A 25,176-nucleotide genomic window follows, 5' to 3' on the forward strand; every position below is an offset into this window, starting at 1 on the left:
TATCTTACTTATGGCAACTTCTACTCCTGCAAGCTTCAACACAGGAGGTATCTTTTCGGCAACAAGCTTTCGTGTTCCCTACTTGCTCTTGCCAGGATAATGCTCTTCCTTCATGTTCTCGTGAATCCTTCGGGCCTTTTGACGATAAGTACACCAAGATATTTGTGCTTTAAACGATTTTGAGGTCTAATATATGTACCGGCAGTACCTATTAGGCTATTGTGTGGGATGGCGGACAAGAATACGAGGTCTAATTGAAATACTTGAATTATTACGTGTAATGGTGGAAATGTACAGAAACCTTTGAGAAGCATGTAAGACTAGCAGGAGCAGTTCGCATGAAATTAGTAGTAGAAGATGGCAAAAACTGGAACATTGTAGCAACTATATTCAGTTTTAGATAAATATTGTTAAGATTTTTTTGTTTTGTTCCACCCTGTGTAAGGGAGCAATGTGAATGGTATCACTCTATGCATGTCAAGCGTATTCCATACATGTATAAAAGGACAAACGACACCAAAGTATGACATGAGATAGCCACCATAATTATGTAGCCACCACAATTATGATGCTGGATCGGGTGTGCGAAGTATGCCAGAGATAGGGATGAGACCATATGAGTCTTGCTAAGGAAACTGGGCAATGTCAGAGTAGAGAAGGCAATGAAAAAATGGATGGCGTTGCTACTGTGACTATTGATATACAAGTAACTGAATGCAACAGCGAAGCAGTTCATGGAGAAAAACGTTGCGTGGTAGATGTAGGACACAGTGGTGTGACAGATAGATGATGCTTTGCTTTCTATTTTGCCGTATATATATATATATATATATATATATATATATATATATATATATATATATATATATATATATATATATATATATATATATATATATATATATATATATATATATATATATATATATATATATATATATATATATATATTATTTACCTTTTTTCATTACAAGAGTTGCCGATACAAAAGATTGGCTGAGAAAAAGATTCCCGATTTTAGTTCTGTACACGAAGACCAAGATCAAACCCCAGAACATAAGATCAAGATCACCATGTGGAACGCAAACTCAAGACCACTCACCACGCCACGCTGCCGTGAAACACAGGAGTTGCGACGCCGTGAAAGTTCGGTGGTCATAATAGCCACATTCATACTTGTTTGAAGTTCGTTTGGTATTCTTATACCTTCTTGGTCATCCCTGAACAATGGTAGGTATAAGGCAAAGCAGCCAAAAGACCGGTGAGACGTAAATATTAGTTAGTGTGCCTGGCTGTCCCATGGCAACAGTGGTTGGGGATAAGGTTGAGGAAAATTTGTTTCTTTCATTATTGTTTTAAACGTCATGTGGTTTTATTAATGTGCAATCGTTTTTAGATAAGTAAGTTAACTATAAATAACATTCGGTGTGTCCAGCCATGGGCGTCGTTAGGCCTATTTTAAGGGGGCTGACGCCACCCTAAATGATTCTTGAGCTCTCTTAAATCATTTGATGTAAATTTTTTTTTCTTCTCTGTTTGCAAGTTGCCTGGTTGCTCTTTCGTACAGCAAAGCTGTCTTTATGTGTTTGGACCATCTCATGCTTATCAAAGATGACTATCTTCTATTTTTCAGTTTCAACAGTTTGGATTTTTTAAGCATTTGTGTAATTGTAACACAGTGCCAAAAAGTTGTGAGCAAAAAGATCTTGCAAGTGTTTAAGATTTTCGCTCGCAACCTGTGAATCCTGGGGGACAAAGCCCCCATTCTTAACACCTAGTGACGCCCCTGTGTCCAGCAGAGGGCAGTACCAGGGATAGGACAGGATTGCATGTGGTATTTACCATATTTTGTAAATGTTAAGGCAAGGCATGCTGCTCTATTTTCTAACCTAACCTCCTAAAGGATCTAATTTAACCTAGAATTATCCAACCTAACTTAGATTAGGTTAAGTAATGCTAGGTTAGATTAGTGTCCCTAAGGATAGATTATTGATTTGAGAAGATTTTCTGTAGTATCAAAGATGGCGTCCATTGTAACAGGAACAGCAGTTAGAAGTGCAGAGCTGTAAACTGTAGATAGAGTGGTGTGCCTTATCTTTACCATTTTAATCATCTTGCCGTCAGAATGACACATTGAATTGTCAATTTGGTTATGTTAAATTAAGTTTAATTAGTTATATTAGGATTCTGACAGCAAGATCAAGGTCAAGACATGGCAGCATTAACAATAGTAGCTGCGAAAGTGCAGCTTCCTTTTTATATATTTTTGGTGGTGAGAGGCAGTATCTGGCTCTATTTTATCTCTTGATTTTAATGTAGCTGAATAATAGGAAATACTGCAGTTGCACTTCAGTATTTACCTTTTGTTACTCTATTAAAAATTAAATAGTTTACCATTTTTGAGGTGGGCATCAATGATTAAGTTCCAAAACGTCATGTTAGGTTACTTTACCTTATTGGATATTCAATTAGGTATTGAGGGGGAAGTATTGGTTGAAACTGCAGATGTACACATATTTGTTTTTAAAGTATTTTTAGAGTACATATATTTGAAGATATTGATGTTAAAATTCTAAAGGCGGTGTCACACTAACACTTTTTCCATTTACTTTTTCCGTCGTTTTTCAGAAAATCGACAATATTTTGGCTGCGGCCTGTCACACACAAACGGTGTTTCGTCGTCACTTTCTGTCGTTACTTCCCGCCAACACAATGTAAACACAAACATGGAGGCCATGCTGTGGCAAAGATACGCTGCTCTGAACGTAATACTGTGTATTACGAAACTTAGATGAGCTAAACAAGTTAAAAAGCGTGCATGGATGTGTTCATGGTTAGTGGTAGAACTAATGCATGTAGAAGCAGGTTGAGGAGACGCGGCAAGTCTTGTGGTCTTGGTCTTGGTATGTAAACAAAGGCGGAAAATTTGCAGACAGAAAAGATCCCTATTGTCTGACAAATTCATGCGATAAGTTCATGCGGAACGTTGAAAAATTGACGGAAATTGCATTAATCGATGGAAAAAATGCTAGTGTGACACCGCCTTAACCCTGATGTTCTGGCAGAAGAGAGAGAGACATAGGAGTTCCAGCTGCTACCATCCATGCTGTGCCAGTCTGACCGTTGGGCGTTGGCTGCTACGTGCTAGGAGGTCGTAAATGGGTAAATGACGCATTTACGACCTCCTAGCACGTTTTAGCTTAAGTCCTGTACAGCTGCTGCCACTATTATTATGATTTAAGTGCAGTAACACTTAAATCATCTCATGGAAGTCCTTTAAAATTTTACTTGAACTAGTTGTTAATTAATCTATTGTTGCTGCTGCTTTATGTTGTTCTTTTAAGTGACATTTTTTTTATTTGCATTTTATTTCTAATATCTTTACCGTGAAATAAGTAAGGAGTTGACTGAATACATATTTTTAAGTCATGGTTTATGTCCAGCTGATAAGGTTTTGTATGTTACACCAGTGATGGGTGCTTATATTCTACTAAACTAACCAATTCATAATATGGTACAAAGCTTTTTCCTTTTTGTTCAAGAAATTGTTGGAAAGACCATGAGTGTTCCAGTAAGATGGGAAATAATACCTTTATGGGAAGGGTTTTAGAATAATGTGTTTGAAGGAATGAGGCATGATACTTTTTTTAGGTTTTATTTACATAAGTATAGATTTTCTGTTTTGCACAAATTATACAGTATGTAGTAGAAGATAGAAAGGGAACTGCATAGTAGCTAGCTGAGGTTATGTGTGGAAAAAGACACGTTTAAAATTTCTAAAGAATGTATCAGAAAAAGAAAATTAAGCAAAGAAGCAGATTGTATACATATTTTTCCTTTATTTTGACATTTTTGCTCCATTTCTAGGGTGAGGGTGAAGTGAATCCCAAGGCATTTCCTCTGGCAGATGCAACCCTGACCCAGAAGCTCCTCAACCTGGTGCAGCAAGCATCAAACTACCAACAGATTAAGAAAGGAGCAAATGAAGCCACCAAGGTGAGGTTGTGGATTATGCATTTGGGACCACAAAATTCTAACCTCATGGCTCAAAACTACATTGTCAATAGCTCCTGTAGGGAGACCTGAGCTTGCAACCAATTTACCACATTCTTGAGATTATTTGATATAATCCATGGATCAACTGTTACCTATGGGAAGATTATGCTATTGTAATATCCTTACTGTAAGAAACAATAACAAGATATGTTGAAGATTTAAAGTTAAAAGTTTGATGATGAAAACATTTATGTAAAAAGTTAGCAGTTTTCTCAGAGCTTCACTTTTTGCTCATCAGAATGCTAATCACTGCCAATACAACAAATATTTGTTCATCTTGCAATTGAAACCATTCTTTAATTTGTATAATACCCTGTAACAGTTACTAGAAAGCCTGTTGAAATAGTTTCAAATTATTTCTGAGTGTCCCCAAATTTTTGGTATATCTTGATTGGGAAGTACTTCCTTCACAAGCCTATAACCATACATACCTTCATCCTAGTAGTGATCATCTCACCTCTTGGCTACATATTCTTTGAAGGATAGTTTCATTTACCATCATGATAGAAATTGGTTTAGAAATTTAAGATGTATAGAATACAAACTTCTCCACAGGCTCTGAACAGGGGCATGGCAGAGATGATCATCATGGCAGCCGATACTGAGCCCTTGGAGATCCTGCTTCATTTGCCACTACTTTGTGAGGACAAGAATGTGCCATACGTGTTTGTCCGTTCCCGCACAGCACTTGGACGTGCTTGTGGGGTGTCACGTGCTGTTATGGCCTGTGCAATCCTGAGCAATGAAGGATCTCAGCTTAAACCCCAAATTACACTTATGCACCAGGAAATTGAAAAATTGTTGGTTTAAATATGTATGTAGCATGCATGTGTGTGCATGTCTTCATTTATTCATTCATTCATGTGTTCATTTGTATGTGTGTGTATTCGGAGTGAGAGAATTGTAGACGTATTTTGTGCATCCCACTCTTACTGAATGTAAATTTTTCACATGAAAATCTACGGTCACTTTTTTCCTTGTGTTACCTTTAAATGGCACTAAAATGAAATTAGGAAGAAAAAAATTCAAGCTCTAAAAGATTCAGTTATTAGTTCAGCTTTTCATTTCAAGTCTTAATGTGTTGTTAGAATGTCAGTCCAGTTCTTTGTAAATCACTGTTCCATTTTCTCCTTTATAAGCATAACATTCATAAATATTTCGGACTACTGGTGTGATATGCTTTTAAATGTCATTCCTTTTGAGAAAAAAAAATCAATAAGAAACTAATCACTTGATTTTTCTTTATATTGTTTAGAAGAATATTTACCTTTTCTGTAGACTACATGTATATCTGAGGTTTATATTATTAATAATGATCTATCTGTCTGTACAAATATTGTTGATAATGATTTAAGATATTGAAAAGAAAGTACCTCAAGATTATCTATCCATCTTAAAGATGTTTTGTTGATATGGATATGAAGAAAATTGATAAATATTATATTGTAATTTTGCTTAAAATGTAACTTGCTCTGAAATAAGAATGTATGAAAGTACACTTTTGTTGCATGTTTCATTATTAACTCCCAGAGGTGTGAAAGAGCTATTTTTATTTTCTTTATATATATATATATATATATATATATATATATATATATATATATATATATGTGTGTGTGTGTGTGTGTGTGTGTATTTACCTAGTTGTATATTAGAGGGTTCAAGCAAGGATCATAGTGACCTATCTCCATATCTATATTTATCCAACTTTTCTTAAATTTGTGCACACTTTCTGCTACTATAATCTCTGCACTCGATCCATTCCAGATTTTCACCATCCCTGTGTGGAGAACTGAACTTAGTGTTCCTCAGACACTTGACTTTCCATGATCTTGGAATGTCCTCCTTTTCATCTACATCCTCTGTCAGTGATACCAGGTCTTGTCTATCTTTTTCTTATGGTTTACTACTTTATACATCATTATTAGGTCCCTTTTTCCTCTTTCAAAGTTGGTAGTTCCATTTCCTTCAGTTTTTCTTCATGGGGAAAATCCTTTATTTCTGGGACCATATTTGTAGCAGTCCTTTGAATTCTTAGTTTTTTTTTTATGTCTGCCTGTATGGTGACCATACTACTGCTGCAAATTCTAGTCTAGGTCTAGTGGTTATGATCTTTTTCATCATACTTTTATCCATGTAATTGAATACCTCCCTGATGTTTGTTAGTGTCTTGTATGTTGAAGCAAATAGTACATTTGTGTGTCTGGATTCAGGATGTATTGTGTAATCACTCCCTTGTCTTTCTCTTCACTCTTTTTCATTGTAATTTCTTCTATTTCATATTCCCATGTAGATCTTTTATTACTCTTACCCATTTCCATTACACATGGCATTTCCTGGTATTAAATTCTAATTTCCACTTTTGGCTCCATTCCCAGATCTTGTCACTATCTTTCTGCAATTCCATACAGTCACTGATATTCCTTATTACTCGTAAAAGTTTTGCATTGTCTGCAAACAAATTTATATAGCTATTGTATATCATTAATATATACTTGGAACATAATTGGTGCCAGCACCAAACCTAGTGGTACACCAATAGTAACTGTGCTCCAGCTTGATGGGGTGTGTCTTATTGTTGTCCTCATTTCTCTCTCTTTTAAGTAGTCTTTCCTCCAATTTAAGATATTCTGTATCCCTCCATTGTGTTCTATTTTCCACTGAAGTCTTTTATGTGGTACTCTGTCGTAACCCTTGATATCTAAATACATGGTGTCAAACCATCTCTCCTTGTACTTCATCTATTACTCTTGTATAAAAGCTTAGTAAATTTGTTATGCATGATTTTCCTTTCCTGAAACCAAATTGGAAGATATTGTTATTTCATTTCTCTCCAGATATTCTGACCATTTTTCTTTAATAACACTTTCACAGATCTTTCCCACAACCCTAGTTAGTGACACTGGTCTATAATAATTTTAAGGGCTCAGTCTTTTTTCCTCCATTCTATATTGGGACTATATTTGCACTTTTCCACATCCTTGGTACCTTCCCTTCCATTAGAGAGCTGTTGGTTCCACCTGTTATTCTCTACATTCAGTGTTCATCCTAACACTCCATCTGACCCCATTTATATACTTATAAAAAAGCTTGGGTTTCTCCTCACATCTCTTCACTATATCCTCAAAATTTCTCTCTTCCTCTCTTCTTATTCTGATATATTCCTACATGCCTCTTTATGCTTATTCCTGTTTTTTTTTCTTTATGCAAAAGGAAAACAAACCAAGGGCAATAAAATATATAGAAAAAAAGAGGCCCACTTGAAATGCTAGTTTCCTAAAAGATTGGTAAAGAATTAGCCAGAGGACAGGGATAAATGTCTTGAACCTTCCCTCTTAAAATAAGTAAAGTCATAGAAAGATGTAAATACAAAAGCAGGCAGGAGTTCCAGAGTTTACCAGAAAAAGGTATGAATGATTGAAAATACTGGTTAATTCTTGTATTAGAAAGTTAGACAGAATAGATAATAGAGGAAGATGAAAGCCTTGTGCAGTGAGGCTGCAGGAGAAGGGGAGACATGCAAGATTATTAGAGCAGTTAGCATGAAAATAGTGATAAAAGATAGAAAGAGATGCAACATTTCAGCGGTGAGAAAGAGACTGAAGAGAGTCAGTCAGAGAGGGTTACCTAATGAGATGAAAAGCTTTTAATGCCACTCTATTAAAACTGTGTGAGTGGAACCCTTCCACACATGTGAGGAGTACTCCATACAAGGACGGATAAAAGACCCTTGTATGTACAGAGTTAGCAGTCAGAGGGGTGAGAAAAACTGGTGAAGACCTCTCAGAATGTCCAACTTCATAGAAGCTGTTTTAGCAAGAGATGAGTTGTGAATTTTCCAGTTAAGATTATGAGTAAAGGACAGACCGAGGATATTCAGTGTAGAAGAGGGAGACAGCTAAGTGTCATTGAAGAAGAGGAGATAATTGTCTGAAAGGTTGTGTCAAGTTGATAGATGGGAGAATTGAGTTTTTAAGGCATTGAACATTACTATGTTTTCTCTGTCCCAATCAGAAATCTTAGAAAGATCAGAAGTCAGGTATTCTGTGGCATCCCTCTGTTATCTATTGACTTCCTGAAGGGATGGTTGTCTCTGAAAGGACGTAAAAAGATGTAGGGTGGTATCATCAGCATAGCAGTAGATAGGGCAAGAAGTTTGGTTAAGATTAATGAATAATAGAAAGAGAGTGGGTGGTAGGACAGAACCCTGAGAAACACCATTATTAACTTAGGACAGTGGTTCTTAACCTGGGGTACCTGTACCCCCAAGGGGTACGAAACCTTAAACCTAGGGGTACGAGACATGGCAGCCAGTGCAATGGTACCGTATATTTATCATGAGAAAGCAGAACATATTTTCCTAATTTTTCTCTTACTATAATTGTCTCAATTTTTTAAGCTAGTGCTGTAAACACTATCACTAATCTTTTTCATATGTTTGTATAGTATTTATATTGGAGGGGGTACGAAAAATTTTTCTGAGATATTAAGGGGTACGGGCAATGAAAAAGGTTAAGGACCACTGACTTAGGAGAAGAACAGTGGCTGTCTACCAAGGCTGCAATTAAATGGTCGAAAAGGAAACTTGAGATAAAGTTGCAGAGAAAAAGATAGAAACCATAGGAGGGCAGTTTTGAGATCAAAGCTTTTTGCCAGACTATCAAAAGCTTTTGATATGTCTAACACGACAGCAAATGTTTCACCGAAATCTCTAAAAGAGGACGACCAAAACTCAATAAGGAAAGCCAGATCACCATTAGAGTGATCTTGATGGAAATCATACTAGCCGTCACGATCAGATAGAAGATTGTGAAGTGATCAGACTTGGGCACTTCTGTATCTCGGTCCGCACCTCTCCTTCTCTGCATCTGCGGACCACCAAACAAGGTGCGGAGGTCCGAAGTGCGGAAAACTTTTCAAAAATGCGGAAATTCCGTGACTACATCTCTGCCAATCTCTACACTGACACTGAGGTTTCCAGGCGGCTTCCTGCACACATGTCTTCCACTAGAGTTGAACTGTATGCTGTACTGGAGGCGCGCCATATTGTGGCGCCTCTTCATAAGAATGTATATTTCTTTAATGACAGCCAAGCTGCATTGTATGCCCTTCAATCCACCTCCCCCATGGACTGTGATCTAGTCATTAGTCAATAAGTGTCTTGATATCATCCACGCCCTAGAAGGTGCTGGTGCCACGGTCCATTTCATCTGGATACCCTCTCATGTGGGTATCCCGCTAAATGAAAAAGATGACACAGCGGACCCTGGCACTGAGTATGTTAAAAGTAGCATTAAGGACTTTGTACATGATAGCATTCGTGATCAGTTGGAGCTTTGTTGCCATAGGGGCAGTAGCACTAGTATTCACTATGCACGTGTCTCCCAGAGCTGTGCTCACACCTATGGGAAACACACTGCATCACATGACAGGGTGGCAATGAGGCTCAGATTAGGCTACAAATACTTTTGGGAAGTCGGTGCTTCTCCTGGTGTGTGCTGTACGTGTGCTGTGTGCTGCACCAAGGGGACACACTCTGCGTCACTATATCATGGAATGTCCAATCATTGCTAAATTTAGGCCACAAGGTCAACATGACTTGTACAGCCTCACTGACCATCTCCTAGATCCAGCCGCTCTCAGGGATATACTCAGGGAATATCCTCAGTTTTCTCCCAGACTGTAGGATGTTTATGCAATAAGGTGTGTAATATATGTATTTATTTATTGAAATACTTGTATTCTTGTTATGTATAGCTACTGTCTAGTGTTATATTTTTGATACTTTAACCTTAAGTCTTTGTCCAGGGGGTGGGTGGCAAGGTCCATCCTCCTCCTTTGTTGTAATTATTTATTAATTTAACAATAAATGTATCAATCAATCAATCAATAACAGTTACGGAAAGGCTAAATTTTAAGTCCGTACCTCTGCACCTGAGATATGTGTGGAAAGGCGAAATTCTGAGTCCGTATCTCCGCATCTGAAATTTGCAAGGATAAAAAAAAAAAAAGTAAATGAATAAAGACTAACAGTCCGCACTCCGTCATTAGTGATGGGACGGTGATGGGACAGTGACGGGATGGACAGGCTGTACTAGGAAGGTGTGTCGTGCATTGAAGGAGTCAAATGAAGACAATTAGCTGGTGGAGGGTAGTTAAGGTAGTTAATTAGATGTATGGTAGTTATAATGCGTGGGGAGGGTGGTTGCGTACTGTAGGTGTTATGACACGTCCACACGGTCGAGCTTTTCTTGGCAGGCTGTGTGTGTGTGTGTGTGTGTGTGTGTGTGTGTGTGCCATTTCCCAGCAAAGTGTGCAGACTCTGCCCGCGAAGATGCCCACACTAGACGATGGTGGTTAAAGGTTATTTGACCGTAAGCAGAGGTCGTGAGTGAGTGACCTATGGCCATAATCAGAAACGCCTTGCCTTTTCACCACGACAATTTTTCAAGTCACCTTTAGAGAACTAGCTGGGGTTTTCAAGACAGTTTTTCCTCATGATCAATTAAAAATCTTGCTAGACCATCACCCTTAAAAACATGAGTACCTTCTATTAGAGCCTTTGGAAATAGTCGTCGCGAGAGTGCAAAGCGTTTCTGAATAGGGCTATTAGTGCGGTACAATAACCATGGTGCGCACTACACTTTGAAATAAAGTATAAGCACTTTATAGCATTATAATTGGTGCCTGCATTAACAAGAAACGCAAGAGGGATGGAGAGGTGTACTGCTGGAAAGTAATTACATTGAACTCTGTTTTATATAGTGCATGAATGACCAGAACAAGATGGAGACAGTCTTTGTTGCAGTTAGACGCCGCCAGCTGACACGAAAAGGCCAACGCCTAAGTGATCTTCATAAAATGGTCAGATCACTATAGTAAACACCCTTCCTTATCTCTCTCTCTCTCTCTCTCTCTCTCTCTCTCTCTCTCTCTCCTGTCAGAGGTCAGTTTTCTCTGGAACACGTGGATCTGTGTGTCTTGAGTCACTTCATTAAGCCTGGGCATGATCATGGGCTAGGGGGGCAGGTGTGGGCGGCAGTGGGTGTGGAGCTGATGACGCTGCCCATAGGTGTGTGTGTATGTGTGTGTGTATGGAGAGAGAGAGAGAGAGAGAGAGAGAGAGAGAGAGATGGGGGGGGGGCAGGAGAGGGAGAGAAAATGGTGTGTTTTGATAAGATGGTTTTATTTTTCCTTTTTCTTCTAATCTTTCCTGTCCTCTTCGTCACTCACTCACTCGCTATCTCACTCACTCACTCCCCTACCTGAATCCTGTCCACCACCACCACCATCAGTTCCTCCCTCCACTACGGACGCAAAACACGTCTTGAAAGAAGGTTAGTCCGCCGCCCAGTGTCACCTCGGCTGGCTGGCTGGCCACCCCGCGGCACCAGACGACCGGTGGAGGGGCGGCGGTCAGGGATGTGGGTGTAACACTGTGCATGAATATTGTTTGTGGTTTAATTAAGGCGGGTACACACTTGTTGCATTTCCACGTATCGTATCATCGTTACGTAGCAGTGTTGACGGGATAGTGCTGCACCGGTGCGTGTCAAAATATGATACGCAACGGGTTCGATCCGCCATTTGTCGGTCTTTCGGCGTCACCTCAAAGGAATGATACGCAACTCACCAATCCTCGTGTGTGTGTGTGTGTGTGTGTGTGTGTGTGTACAGGGAGCGTGACATCGTCGCATTGCATGTTCAGTGTTGTCGTGGACGGGCATGAATATTTTTTGCTATTTTGACCCCAATTGAATACAAACTCAAAATCAGTTGTGTGTATCCTTGTCAAGTTTTGATACAGTTCCGTCACATGCTGGAATTTTAAGTCAGTCAACACAGTAGTTGTTCCATTACACATGTGCCTACTTGCATAGATTGTAGACACCCACCAACGCCGTCACTCTCACTTTCTTTTACTGATTTAATGTTCATGAACAAAACTAAACGCGGTCGCAGCCAACTACGAATTTGCAGTCATGGCGACGATCAGGAAGATGCTGAATGACACTTGTGCTGCACACCACGCAAAGATTATACGCAACAGTGGGTACAATACCCTATTGCACAGTATCGTATCACTGGGTGATACGCAACGATGAAGCGATGCGTGAAAATGCAAGAAGTGTTGGTGGTGGTGTTGTCAGTGTGTTGTGTATTGGTTGTAGTGGTGATTGCGGTGGTAATGATTGGTGGTGTGTTTGCTTGTTTTGCATCGTAAATATTGATTGACTGACTGATTGACGGAAAGATTGACTGTCTAACTGAAAGATTCACTGACTGACTCATAGATGGACTGATTGATTGATTGAATGAATGAATGAATTACTAACTGAATGACTGACTGAAAAACTTGACTATCCGGCTGACTGACTATCTAGGCGACTGGCACTCTGGCCGACTGACTGTTTGGTTGACTGACTATTTGGCTGGCTGACTGGCTGACTGACTGACTGACTGACAGACAGACAGACAGACACACTGACTAGGCAGATAGATAAGTCAATAAATTCGTGTATAATTGACAAGGTGGATGTGAATGGAAAAGAAAACGTGTATATTCCTCTACTTATCACCACTTCACCCTTATTTATTGCCAGAAATCCTCGTACAATCAGGCGATAGAAATAGAGAATGAGAGAAATAGTGTAGTCTGCCTCTGAAGCCCCGCGGAGATGCCAACAATCGCTGCACAACAAGATACAATTTTAATATTTCCTACTTTGGCAAATAACCATAGCTGGACACAATAGCGAAGGGAAAGATGTCACAATAACCAGCAAATCATTATGTGGTGTTTATACAAGTATAGTGTCTCATTAAAAAGAGATTTTGTAAGAGATAGTTAACATAAACATTTGTACACACCTGCTCCTTTGACAGACACCGCCTGCTACGAATGGGCCATGGGGCGGCAGTTGTCTAATAGCCGTGGTGAAGGTAAGGGTGGTGGTGCTGGCAGTGGTTATACTGTCCCATACACACACACACACACACACACACACACACACACACACTGTCATGAACACTCAAAAGACAATCATACACACACACACGTGATGTGTTGCTATATCACCGATAGATTTCAAGCAGTGCCAATCACCTATCACCATGCGGCAAGACAAGCAGTGCCTTCACCACAATCTCAACACTGCCTTATCTTCATCAATTAAAGGTACTTATAAGGCCATTCACTTATTGTTAGGTTTTCTTTACGTATGAGAGTTTAATTAGCACGTAAATATTAATATGTGATAGGTATAACGAACATTAGAAAGAGCAAGGCGTCTATAATACCCGCTGATATTTGCTTCCTTCACTTACCGTAAGCCAAACATGTGTCACAATGCAAGCCACTAGTGCACCATTTCATATGCCCTGGTCAATAGTTCCCTGAGTGGCTTAATTTTAGCTTGGTAAGATGATAAAGGCTAAATATGGAGGTCCCGCCGCCAGTGTTGCCTCCGGGCCGCCTCCCACCCAAGTCCCCCAGCCATCACCCTCCCCCCTAGGCAGCCTGCTGGGTTGAATGCTTTTTTCAAATATTTCCTGAGGGTAATATTACGCTTCCATGGTATGTTTTATGGTTTGTTTAAATGTTTCGTTGTGTTTGAAGTGTGTTCCGCCCCTGTGTTGGGTAAATATGTGGCGTTTAGTGGTGTTTTATGGCGAATGTTAAAGGCTTTTTAACGGTCCAAATTTTCCATTTCCAGTTTTCTGGTTTTTTATTTGAAGGTATAAGTGGGCCTTTGTGGTATCAGAGGATCGCCGGTGTCCTTTTAAGCGTGAAATCAATCTATTGAGTGAAATATGTGGACTTTGAAATGGTGTTTGGGGTGTTGAAAAACGTCATATTTTTCTTTATTTTATTTGGTCACGTTTGTGCTTCTCGGTGTAACTCGCTGTGGAATGCCTTAAAAGATAGCTCATACTCCCTCAAATGTGGTAAATTACTCACCAAGTGAAAATGGCTTGACTTTGCATGGTGTTTTAGCAGATTTATAAGTTTAAATGTTTTTTTATATTTAGCATACTTAATTTAGACATTTTTTAAAAACTAGTTAAGCTGGAGTTGTTTTGATATTTTTAAAACTAATTTTAGTATTTATCACGTCATAAAATAACAAGCATTCGGGCGTGGCTTCGTTTATTCGAAAAGTCATTTTTAAAATGAAATTATTTACGTAATTTAGCCGAGTCACAGCCAGCTTCCGCCGTTCTCTGTGACGACCACAGCCCAGGTGGTGACTCAACATAGCCCCAGGCTGGCGCCTCTTTCCCAAACCCGCAGTTCGTCAATATTTTGCCTAATATCTGGTGATTTCTACGTGTTTTCGTGTGTTGCTAGGGTCAGGTGTGTAGATATTAGTAGCAGAAGGAAGTAGAAAGGAGAAATAAGGGAGGTTAAGGAGGAAAGGAAGGAGAAAGAGAGAGAGAAGGAAGAGGAGAAGCCAAGCAACAATACTTAAGTCACCCTCCATTTCCTCAATATTTTGCCTAATATCTAATGTTTTGATGTGTTTTCGTGTGTTGCTAGGGTCAGGTGTGTAGATATTAGTAGCAGAAGGAAGTAGAAAGGAGAAATAAGGGAGGTTAAGGAGGAAAGGAAGGAGAAAGAGAGAGAGAGAGAAGGAAGAGAAGCTAAGCCACAATACTTTAGTCACCCTCCATTTCCTCAATATTTTGCCTAATATCTAATGTTTTGATGTGTTTCTAGGCTCAGACGTGAAGACGGAAGTAATAGAAGAAAGAAGAAGGAGAAATAAAGGAGGAGGACGAAGAATAAACGAGAAATAGAGGCGGAATAGGAGAAGGAGCTAAGGTGTCCCTTTTAATCCAAACGTTCTTTATAATGCATAATGTTGGTCTGGGGTATATTTGGGGTATTTTAAATGTGTTTTGTGGGTGATATAAGTATATTCTGGGTGTATTTCGTGTGCTTTTAGTGTGTTTTAAGTCTTTTATACATGTGTATTTGACGTGCCTTGAGTGTGGAGTGGAGGTGTGTTTGAGTATCTGCATTTTTTGAGTGTGTTTTGGGGGCATTTTGAGGTGTTGCATGGTGTTTATAGTGTTTCAAGTTACGTATTTTGGTGTGTACCTATTGGGTGTTTCTTTTGAGTCTTGGGTGTATATTCCAGCATTGTGAGGTGTTGCATGGTGTTTTGAGTGTGTTTTGGGTTAGATTTGAGTGTTTTAAGAGGTTTTGATGTGTATTAGGGTCTCTTGGATGTGTGTGGGGATGATTTCATTATAAATTGAGTGTCTATAGTGGTGTCTATGCTGTGGATGTGTTGTGGCTGTGCTGTGGCAAAGATGGCGTTATTAAGTAGTGGGTGAGATTGTTGCATACTTTAAACACTTCCTAAATTGTTCTTGACACACTGAGAATATTGCAATACTGTATAGTTAGCCGACTCACACTTCATACCTTTCCTTTCATCTCACCTGCAACATGTTCACTGTACAGATGTTTGTCGGGTTCCTGAAGATGCGTCGACGTGTTATCATCCACGCAAGCTTCCCCAACCCAGCCAGTGTACCACAGGACGGGAGGAGGAAGCCAGCGGCTGCATGCACCATTGAACAGGACGGCATTGTATTCCTCCCACAGGAGTGACTACAGCGAAGCAAGCCCAGAATAAAGTGTTGAGTGACCGTGATGTGAGTATTGTGGTTTGCACATCACACTTTTATCTCCGCGTGTCTCATTTAAAAAGGTTTTGAACTATTTGTTGTTATTTTTTTCAAGACTTATTACTGTTGACGCCATTTCAATATTGTTCCACCTCTTGTTCCAGGATTCAGTACTACTAACACCAAACAAGTGAGGAAGTGTTCGGAGTGAACGTGCAAGACATACAACAGACACCAGACTGCTGCCGCTGCTGCTACTGCCGGTGTAGCCAAAGGAACAAAAGGTCCGGAGCAAGAGGAAGAAATGGGTGATTCTTGGAAACGCACCAATGAAGTTGTGAAGGTTGGCCACAAATCTTCATCACTGGTGTAGTGTATTTCATTGACCATTTGTAGATTGGGTGGATAAACTTGTAGATTTTGTAGACAGTTGTAGATGTGTAGCTAGTGGGTAAGGTTTTTTGCAATGCCTTATCTACACCAGCAGAAAACAGTGATATGGACAACTTGTGCATAGCATAGTGATAGCAGTGTACAGTGTACATGTATACCTCTTTTTCTTTTCAATGGTAAATATTTCTATTTAATATGTTCTATTTGATATGTTTAATATGTTTTCATGTGTTATTTTATATACCTTGCATTCTGCTATTCCCTTTGTAAATCCTCTGCTTTCACGTGTGAAATGTATACCAGTATCCAATTTTCACCCTTAATTAATTAATGCGTCCTGTTATAGGCTTATTAGTTTTTCATATTTCCTACCAGATGTCTCGGGTGTGTCGCCTAGTGCGTTCCCTTGTCCCGCTACGAGAGAGAGCGATTCGGATCACCACCATGTCGAGCTGCCTGCCACCCTCCCTCCATTGTCCTTCCCCTCTCACTTGAGTATTGTGAACGTTGTATTTATTTTCATCACGCCTCTGTGTTTGTAAAGGGAGAGTGTTCCAATAAGTGAGCTCTGTTTGCAGTCACATGTGTATTTCAAAGGTGTTTTGCCAAGTGCTGTGCTGAGGTGTTGTGGTGTATCTGTCTATACGGTGTTCGAGCTAGCTTTCGCCCATGTTTGTGACGCTACCTTCCGTACTGCATTTAATGTCTGTGGATTTCCCGTTTTTACCCACTCTCCTGATAAACCTTAAAAGCGTGGTTATGTTGGTTCAGTGTACATTTCCCTCGTGTAACGGAGTGGTAAGTCAACCTCCCTCCACGTACAACAGTGTCGGGAATCATTTCCCCCGTGTCACGGTGTCATGGGATATTTTCTCTTATATTTGTTTGCTTGTGGGCTAATGATACGTGTAGTGTGGCATACTGGTGAGTGAAGCTGCATTGCATAACTCTCTACTCTCCATCGTGGATCTGTTTCCCCATGATTATTACTCTTGTATGGGTTATCATTGGTGCTTGTTAGTGAAGCTATCTTTGCTTAATATATGTACTATTTTTGAGTCGTGTTTAAAATTCCTTCCCCTTTGATTTCTGGCACGTCCGAGTTGGGTTAGACCTTAAGTCAGATGCGAATGTGAATTTCTCTTTGAACTCGGGTGTAACTATGTATATCGTATTTAAAAGAGATAATTGTATATATGTAGACCAAGAGAGGAAAGTAACCTCTTGGGATACGAGTCACTCATCATTCGTGTCACCCATCATGATCGTTTATGCCTTAAGAACCAAATGACCAACGTGTTCACTCCATGCTGGAGTTCACCATGGAGAAACACGTAGTGAATGAAGATAACGTTCCTTGTTAGGAGACGCCATCTTCTTAAGAGAGGGAGTGTAGCCTAGCGAGCATACTGGCTGTGCGTCTCGGTGTGTCTTGTTGCCAGGCCATCACAGTAATTAGTACCAATTACTAGTATTTAAGGGGGTAGTAGTAGTAGTAGTAGTAGTAGTAGTGGTTATCACTCACACTATTGCAAGGTGTTATGTACACATGGCTCTGTCTGTAGTGGTCACAACAACCTGTTCCTTCTTGTGTGTGTGTGTGTGTGTGTGTGTGTGTGTGTCTCCAAGATAGACCACATAAGTGTCTTTTTTGTTTTCTGGGGTGAAGCACAAAGGTATTGTTACGTGTTTCCAAAGATGATGTTTTGTGAGTCTTTCAATGCAATACTTAATTTAAGTTTTTGCCAATGACTTGTAACGTGGTGCAGTTTTTGTTACTTGTATTTATTTTTCATACCTATTGATATGACGATATCTTGTGAATGATGCTCCTGTATTTTTGTAATGGCAACACAATATCTCTTGATATAATAAAATGCATAATGTATCGACCTGTTTTCATATCAGTTGAAAGAGATGCAAAACAACATCTGGTTTGCAAGTGAAGTGATATTAGTGAACAATTTGTTGCATGGCGCCACAGCTTGTGAGGTGACACGATGCCACAATATAGTTGCATGGAAATACTAGTAGTAATGTGTAAAGTGAATGCATGCCCTTGCCGCTTCCCTCACCACTCGCTAACGCCATCTCCTCTTTCCCATGGCTGGCGGCACTTTTCCAAGAGAAAGTGAGATGATGGGAGGAGAGAGAATAGAGAGTGAAGGAGAGAGGAGAGAACATAGGGAGGGAAATGTGCAAGAACGAGCCAGGCCTTCCTTTGGCCAGCCGGCCATGTGCACCATTCCATTAAAACAAATGACACCATTAAGTATGTGGTGTCTATTGGTGAACCACAACAAGTGTCTTCTCTCGATGTTCATTCCTGTATATTGTATAGTATTCACCTTGCACAATGTCAACTAATATCCTCTTCTGAAAACTGCTTGGCTATGTTTTGATAAGATAGTTTGTTATATTCTTAATTTCTTCTATTCTTTCGTGTTGTTCTCTTCCTTTTCACCGACTCACTCACGCAGTTGTATACTATCATCTGATAGATTGATTGAGATTAAGAAGTTACATTTCGAAGAAAACTAAATAGTAAGACGTATGTTAGACCATAGAAATGGGTATACTGTAGATGTAGATTTACGTTTACATATTGTGCGGCATACAGTGACACGGTCGTCTGGCACCACCGACGGTGTCCTCACCACCGTCCTGTTCAGCGTGAACTCAAACATGTTTGGCCTTGCGGTGACGCTACTGAAAACGCCTGTAGGTAGATAGATAAGTCAATAAATTCGTGTATAATTGACAAGGTGGATGTGAATGGAAAAGAAAACGTGTATATTCCTCTACTTATCACCACTTCACCCTTATTTATTGCCAGAAATCCTCGTACAATCAGGCGATAGAAATAGAGAATGAGAGAAATAGTGTAGTCTGCCTCTGAAGCCCCGCGGGAGATGCCAACAATCGCTGCACAACAAGATACAATTTTAATATTTCCTGCTTTGGCAAATAACCATAGCTGGACACAATAGCGAAGGGAAAGATGTCACAATAACCAGCAAATCATTATGTGGTGTTTATACAAGTATAGTGTCTCATTAAAAAGAGATTTTGTAAGAGATAGTTAACATAAACATTTGTACACACCTGCTCCTTTGACAGACACCGCCTGCTACGAATGGGCCATGGGGCGGCAGTTGTCTACTAGTCGTGGTGACGGTAAGGGTGGTGGTGCTGGCAGTGGTTATACTGTCCCATACACACCCACACACACACACACACACACACACACTGTCATGAACACTCAAAAGACAATCACACACACACACGTGATGTGTTGCTATATCACCGATAGATTTCAAGCAGTGCCAATCACCTATCACCATGCGGCAAGACAAGCAGTGCCTTCACCACAATCTCAACACTGCCTTATCTTCATCAATTAAAGGTACTTATAAGGCCATTCACTTATTGTTAGGTTTTCTTTACGTATGAGAGTTTAATTAGCACGTAAATATTAATATGTGATAGGTATAACGAACATTAAAAGAGCAAGGCGTCTATAATACACGCTGATATTTGCTTCCTTCACTTACCGTAAGCCAAACATGTGTCACAATGCAAGCCACCAGTGCACCATTTCATATGCCCTGGTCAATAGTTCCCTGAGTGGCTTAATTTTAGCTTGGTAAGATGATAAAGGCTAAATATGGAGGTCCCCGCCAGTGTTGCCTCCGGGCCGCCTCCCACCCAAGTCCCCCAGCCATCACCCTCCCCCCTAGGCAGCCTGCTGGGTTGAATGCTTTTTTCAAATATTTCCTGAGGGTAATATTACGCTTCCATGGTATGTTTTATGGTTTGTTTAAATGTTTCGTTGTGTTTGAAGTGTGTTCCGCCCCTGTGTTGGGTAAATATGTGGCGTTTAGTGGTGTTTTATGGCGAATGTTAAAGGCTTTTTAACGGTCCAAATTTTCCATTTCCAGTTTTCTGGTTTTTTATTTGAAGGTATAAGTGGGCCTTTGTGGTATCAGAGGATCGCCGGTGTCCTTTTAAGCGTGAAATCAATCTATTGAGTGAAATATGTGGACTTTGAAATGGTGTTTGGGGTGTTGAAAAACGTCATATTTTTCTTTATTTTATTTGCTCACGTTTGTGCTTCTCGGTGTAACTCGCTGTGGAATGCCTTAAAAGATAGCTCATACTCCCTCAAATGTGGTAAATTACTCGCCAAGTGAAAATGGCTTGACTTTCTAGGGTGTTTTAGCAGATTTATAATTTTAAATGTTTTTTTATATTTAGCATACTTAATTTAGGTATTTTTTTAAAACTAGTCAAGCTGGAGTTGTTTTGATATTTTTAAAACTATTTTTAGTATTTATCACGTCATAAAATAACAAGCATTCGGCCGTGGCTTCGTTTATTCGAAAAGTCATTTTAAAATGAAATTATTTACGTAATTTAGCCGAGTCATCCCAGCTTCCGCCGTTCTCTGTGACGACCACAGCCCAGGTGGTGACTCAACATAGCCCCAGGCTGGCGCCTCTTTTCCAAACCCGCAGTTCGTCAATATTTTGCCTAATATCTGGTGATTTCTACGTGTTTTCGTGTGTTGCTAGGGTCAGGTGTGTAGATATTAGTAGCAGAAGGAAGTAGAAAGGAGAAATAAGGGAGGTTAAGGAGGAAAGGAAGGAGAGAGAGAGAGAGAAGGAAGAGGAGAAGCCAAGCCACAATACTTAAGTCACCCTCCATTTCCTCAATATTTTGCCTAATATCTAATGTTTTGATGTGTTTTCGTGTGTTGCTAGGGTCAGGTGTGTAGATATTAGTAGCAGAAGGAAGTAGAAAGGAGAAATAAGGGAGGTTAAGGAGGAAAGGAAGGAGAAAGAGAGAGAGAAGGAAGAGAGAAGCTAAGCCACAATACTTAGTCACCCTCCATTTCCTCAATATTTTGCCTAATATCTAATGTTTTGATGTGTTTCTAGGCTCAGACGTGAAGACGGAAGTAATAGAAGAAAGAAGAAGGAGAAATAAAGGAGGAGGACGAAGAATAAACGAGAAATAGAGGCGGAATAGGAGAAGGAGCTAAGGTGGAATATTTAGGTAAGTGTCCCTTTTAATCTTAACGTTCTTTATAATGCATAATGTTGGTCTGGGGTATATTTGGGGTGTTTTAAATGTGTTTTGTGGGTGATATAAGTATATTCTGGGTGTATTTCGTGTGCTTTTAGTGTGTTTTAAGTCTTTTATACATGTGTATTTGACGTGCCTTGAGTGTGGTGTGGAGGTGTGTTTGAGTATCTGCATTTTTTGAGTGTGTTTTGGGGGCATTTTGAGGTGTTGCATGGTGTTTATAGTGTTTCAAGTTACGTATTTTGGTGTGTACCTATTGGGTGTTTCTTTTGAGTCTTGGGTGTATATTCCAGCATTGTGAGGTGTTGCATGGTGTTTTGAGTGTGTTTTGGGTTAGATTTGAGTGTTTTAAGAGGTTTTGATGTGTATTAGGGTCTCTTGGATGTGTGTGGGGATGATTTCATTATAAATTGAGTGTCTATAGTGGTGTCTATGCTGTGGATGTGTTGTGGCTGTGCTGTGGCAAAGATGGCGTTATTAAGTAGTGGGTGAGATTGTTGCATACTTTAAACACTTCCTAAATTGTTCTTGACACACTGAGAATATTGCAATACTGTATAGTTAGCCGACTCACACTTCATACCTTTCCTTTCATCTCACCTGCAACATGTTCACTGTACAGATGTTTGTCGGGTTCCTGAAGATGCGTCGACGTGTTATCATCCACGCAAGCTTCCCCAACCCAGCCAGTGTACCACAGGACGGGAGGAGGAAGCCAGCGGCTGCATGCACCATTGAACAGGACGGCATTGTATTCCTCCCACAGGAGTGACTACAGCGAAGCAAGCCCAGAATAAAGTGTTGAGTGACCGTGATGTGAGTATTGTGGTTTGCACATCACACTTTTATCTCCGCGTGTCTCATTTAAAAAGGTTTTGAACTATTTGTTGTTATTTTTTTCAAGACTTATTACTGTTGACGCCATTTCAATATTGTTCCACCTCTTGTTCCAGGATTCAGTACTACTAACACCAAACAAGTGAGGGAAGTGTTCGGAGTGAACGTGCAAGACATACAACAGACACCAGACTGCTGCCGCTGCTGCTACTGCCGGTGTAGCCAAAGGAACAAAAGGTCCGGAGCAAGAGGAAGAAATGGGTGATTCTTGGAAACGCACCAATGAAGTTGTGAAGGTTGGCCACAAATCTTCATCACTGGTGTAGTGTATTTCATTGACCATTTGTAGATTGGGTGGATAAACTTGTAGATTTTGTAGACAGTTGTAGATGTGTAGCTAGTGGGTAAGGTTTTTTGCAATGCCTTATCTACACCAGCAGAAAACAGTGATATGGACAACTTGTGCATAGCATAGTGATAGCAGTGTACAGTGTACATGTATACCTCTTTTTCTTTTCAATGGTAAATATTTCTATTTAATATGTTCTATTTGATATGTTTAATATGTTTTCATGTGTTATTTTATATACCTTGCATTCTGCTATTCCCTTTGTAAATCCTCTGCTTTCACGTGTGAAATGTATACCAGTATCCAATTTTCACCCTTAATTAATGCGTCCTGTTATAGGCTTATTAGTTTTTCATATTTCCTACCAGATGTCTCCGGTGTGTCGCCTAGTGCGTTCCCTTGTCCTGCTCGAGAGAGAGAGAGAGAGAGAGAGCGATTCGGATCACCACCGCGTCGAGCTGCCTGCCCACCTCCCTCCATTGTCCTTCCCCTCTCACTTGAGTATTGTGAACGTTGTATTTATTTTCATCACGCCTCTGTGTTTGTAAAGGGAGAGTGTTCCAATAAGTGAGCTCTGTTTGCAGTCACATGTGTATTTCAAAGGTGTTTTGCCAAGTGCTGTGCTGAGGTGTTGTGGTGTATCTGTCTATACGGTGTTCGAGCTAGCTTTCGCCCATGTTTGTGACGCTACCTTCCGTACTGCATTTAATGTCTGTGGATTTCCCGTTTTTACCCACTCTCCTGATAAACCTTAAAAGCGTGGTTATGTTGGTTCAGTGTACATTTCCCTCGTGTAACGGAGTGGTAAGTCAACCTCCCTCCACGTACAACAGTGTCGGGAATCATTTCCCCCGTGTCACGGTGTCATGGGATATTTTCTCTTATATTTGTTTGCTTGTGGGCTAATGATACGTGTAGTGTGGCATACTGGTGAGTGAAGCTGCATAACTCTCTACTCTCCATCGTGGATCTGTTTCCCCATGATTATTACTCTTGTATGGGTTATCATTGGTGCTTGTTAGTGAAGCTATCTTTGCTTAATATATGTACTATTTTTTGAGTCGTGTTTAAAATTCCTTCCCCTTTGATTTCTGGCACGTCCGAGTTGGGTTAGACCTTAAGTCAGATGCGAATGTGAATTTCTCTTTGAACTCGGGTGTAACTATGTATATCGTATTTAAAAGAGATAATTGTATATATGTAGACCAAGAGAGGAAAGTAACCTCTTGGGATACGAGTCACTCATCATTCGTGTCACCCATCATGATCGTTTATGCCTTAAGAACCAAATGACCAACGTGTTCACTCCATGCTGGAGTTCACCATGGAGAAACACGTAGTGAATGAAGATAACGTTCCTTGTTAGGAGACGCCATCTTCTTAAGAGAGGGAGTGTAGCCTAGCGAGCATACTGGCTGTGCGTCTCGGTGTGTCTTGTTGCCAGGCCATCACAGTAATTAGTACCAATTAGTAGTATTTAAGGTAGTAGTAGTAGTAGTAGTAGTAGTGGTTGTCACTCACACTATTGCAAGGTGTGATGTACACATACATGGCTATGTCTGTAGTGGTCACAACAACCTGTTCCTTCTTGTGTGTGTGTGTGTGTGTGTGTGTGTGTCTCCAAGATAGACCACAAAAGTGTCTTTTTTTGTTTTCTGGGGTGAAGCACAAAGGTATTGTTACGTGTTTCCAAAGATGATGTTTTGTGAGTCTTTCAATGCAATACTTAATTTAAGTTTTTGCCAATGACTTGTAACGTGGTGCAGTTTTTGTTACTTGTATTTATTTTTCATACCTATTGATATGACGATATCTTGTGAATGATGCTCCTGTATTTTTGTAATGGCAACACAATATCTCTTGATATAATAAAATGCATAATGTATCGACCTGTTTTCATATCAGTTGAAAGAGATGCAAAACAACATCTGGTTTGCAAGTGAAGTGATATTAGTGAACAATTTGTTGCATGGCGCCACAGCTTGTGAGGTGACACGATGCCACAATATAGTTGCATGGAAATACTAGTAGTAATGTGTAAAGTGAATGCATGCCCCTGCCGCTTCCCTCACCACACGCTAACGCCATCTCCTCTTTCCCATGGCTGGCGGCACTTTTCCAAGAGAAAGTGAGATGATGGGAGGAGGAGAATAGAGAGTGAAGGAGAGAGGAGAGAACATAGGGAGGGAAATGTGCAAGAACGAGCCAGGCCTTCCTTTGGCCAGCCGGCCATGTGCACCATTCCATTAAAACAAATGACACCATTAAGTATGTGGTGTCTATTGGTGAACCACAACAAGTGTCTTCTCTCGATGTTCATTCCTGTATATTGTATAGTATTCACCTTGCACAATGTCAACTAATATCCTCTTCTGAAAACTGCTTGGCTATGTTTTGATAAGATAGTTTGTTATATTCTTAATTTCTTCTATTCTTTCGTGTTGTTCTCTTCCTTTTCACCGACTCACTCACGCAGTTGTATACTATCATCTGATAGATTGATTGAGATTAAGAAGTTACATTTCGAAGAAAACTAAATAGTAAGACGTATGTTAGACCATAGAAATGGGTATACTGTAGATGTAGATTTACGTTTACTTATTGTGCGGCATATAGTGACACGGACGTCTGGCACCACCGACGGTGTCCTCACCACCGTCCTGTTCAGCGTGAACTTAAACATGTTTGGCCTTGCTGTGACGCTACTGAAAACGCCTGTAGGCAGATAGATAAGTCAATAAATTCGTGTATAATTGACAAGGTGGATGTGAATGGAAAAAGAAAACGTGTATATTCCTCTACTTATCACCACT

The 25,176-nt window shown here is 40.0% G+C and overlaps 1 protein-coding gene and 2 long non-coding RNA genes across 6 annotated transcripts; all 3 read left to right on the forward strand.

Moving 5' to 3' along the window:
• Positions 1-1,070: 1,070 nt before the first annotated feature.
• Positions 1,071-5,559, forward strand: LOC123503586 (NHP2-like protein 1). Its single transcript, XM_045253485.1, has 3 exons — positions 1,071-1,230; positions 3,868-3,996; positions 4,612-5,559. Exons 1-3 carry the CDS (start codon positions 1,228-1,230, stop codon positions 4,864-4,866), a joined length of 387 nt encoding a protein of 128 aa, XP_045109420.1. The 5' UTR covers positions 1,071-1,227; the 3' UTR covers positions 4,867-5,559.
• Positions 5,560-14,839: 9,280 nt separating this feature from the next.
• LOC123503590 lies at positions 14,840-17,145 on the forward strand. 3 transcript variants are annotated; one of them, XR_006674533.1, is made up of 4 exons: positions 14,840-14,881; positions 15,530-15,723; positions 15,861-16,265; positions 16,465-17,145. It is a non-coding gene; the product is annotated as an uncharacterized LOC123503590 (long non-coding RNA). The 3 variants fall into 3 exon arrangements; XR_006674532.1 differs by having other exon boundaries at positions 15,861-16,039; XR_006674531.1 differs by having other exon boundaries at positions 15,861-17,145.
• A 3,947-nt stretch (positions 17,146-21,092) lies between these two features.
• Positions 21,093-24,040, forward strand: LOC123503589. Of its 2 annotated transcripts, none has more exons than XR_006674530.1 (4): positions 21,093-21,134; positions 21,800-21,993; positions 22,131-22,310; positions 22,732-24,040. It is a non-coding gene; the product is annotated as an uncharacterized LOC123503589 (long non-coding RNA). The 2 variants fall into 2 exon arrangements; XR_006674529.1 differs by having other exon boundaries at positions 21,107-21,147.
• The last annotated feature ends 1,136 nt before the right edge of the window (positions 24,041-25,176 follow it).

This window comes from Portunus trituberculatus, chromosome 14 (assembly GCF_017591435.1).
Source record: "Portunus trituberculatus isolate SZX2019 chromosome 14, ASM1759143v1, whole genome shotgun sequence".
Classification (NCBI taxonomy): domain Eukaryota; kingdom Metazoa; phylum Arthropoda; class Malacostraca; order Decapoda; family Portunidae; genus Portunus; species Portunus trituberculatus.

Excerpts from the sequence above, each read along its gene's own strand:
- LOC123503586 (XM_045253485.1), top strand. Across the intron at positions 3,997-4,611 it reads GAGCAAATGAAGCCACCAAG|GCTCTGAACAGGGGCATGGC; the intron begins GTGAGGTTGTGG and ends ACTTCTCCACAG.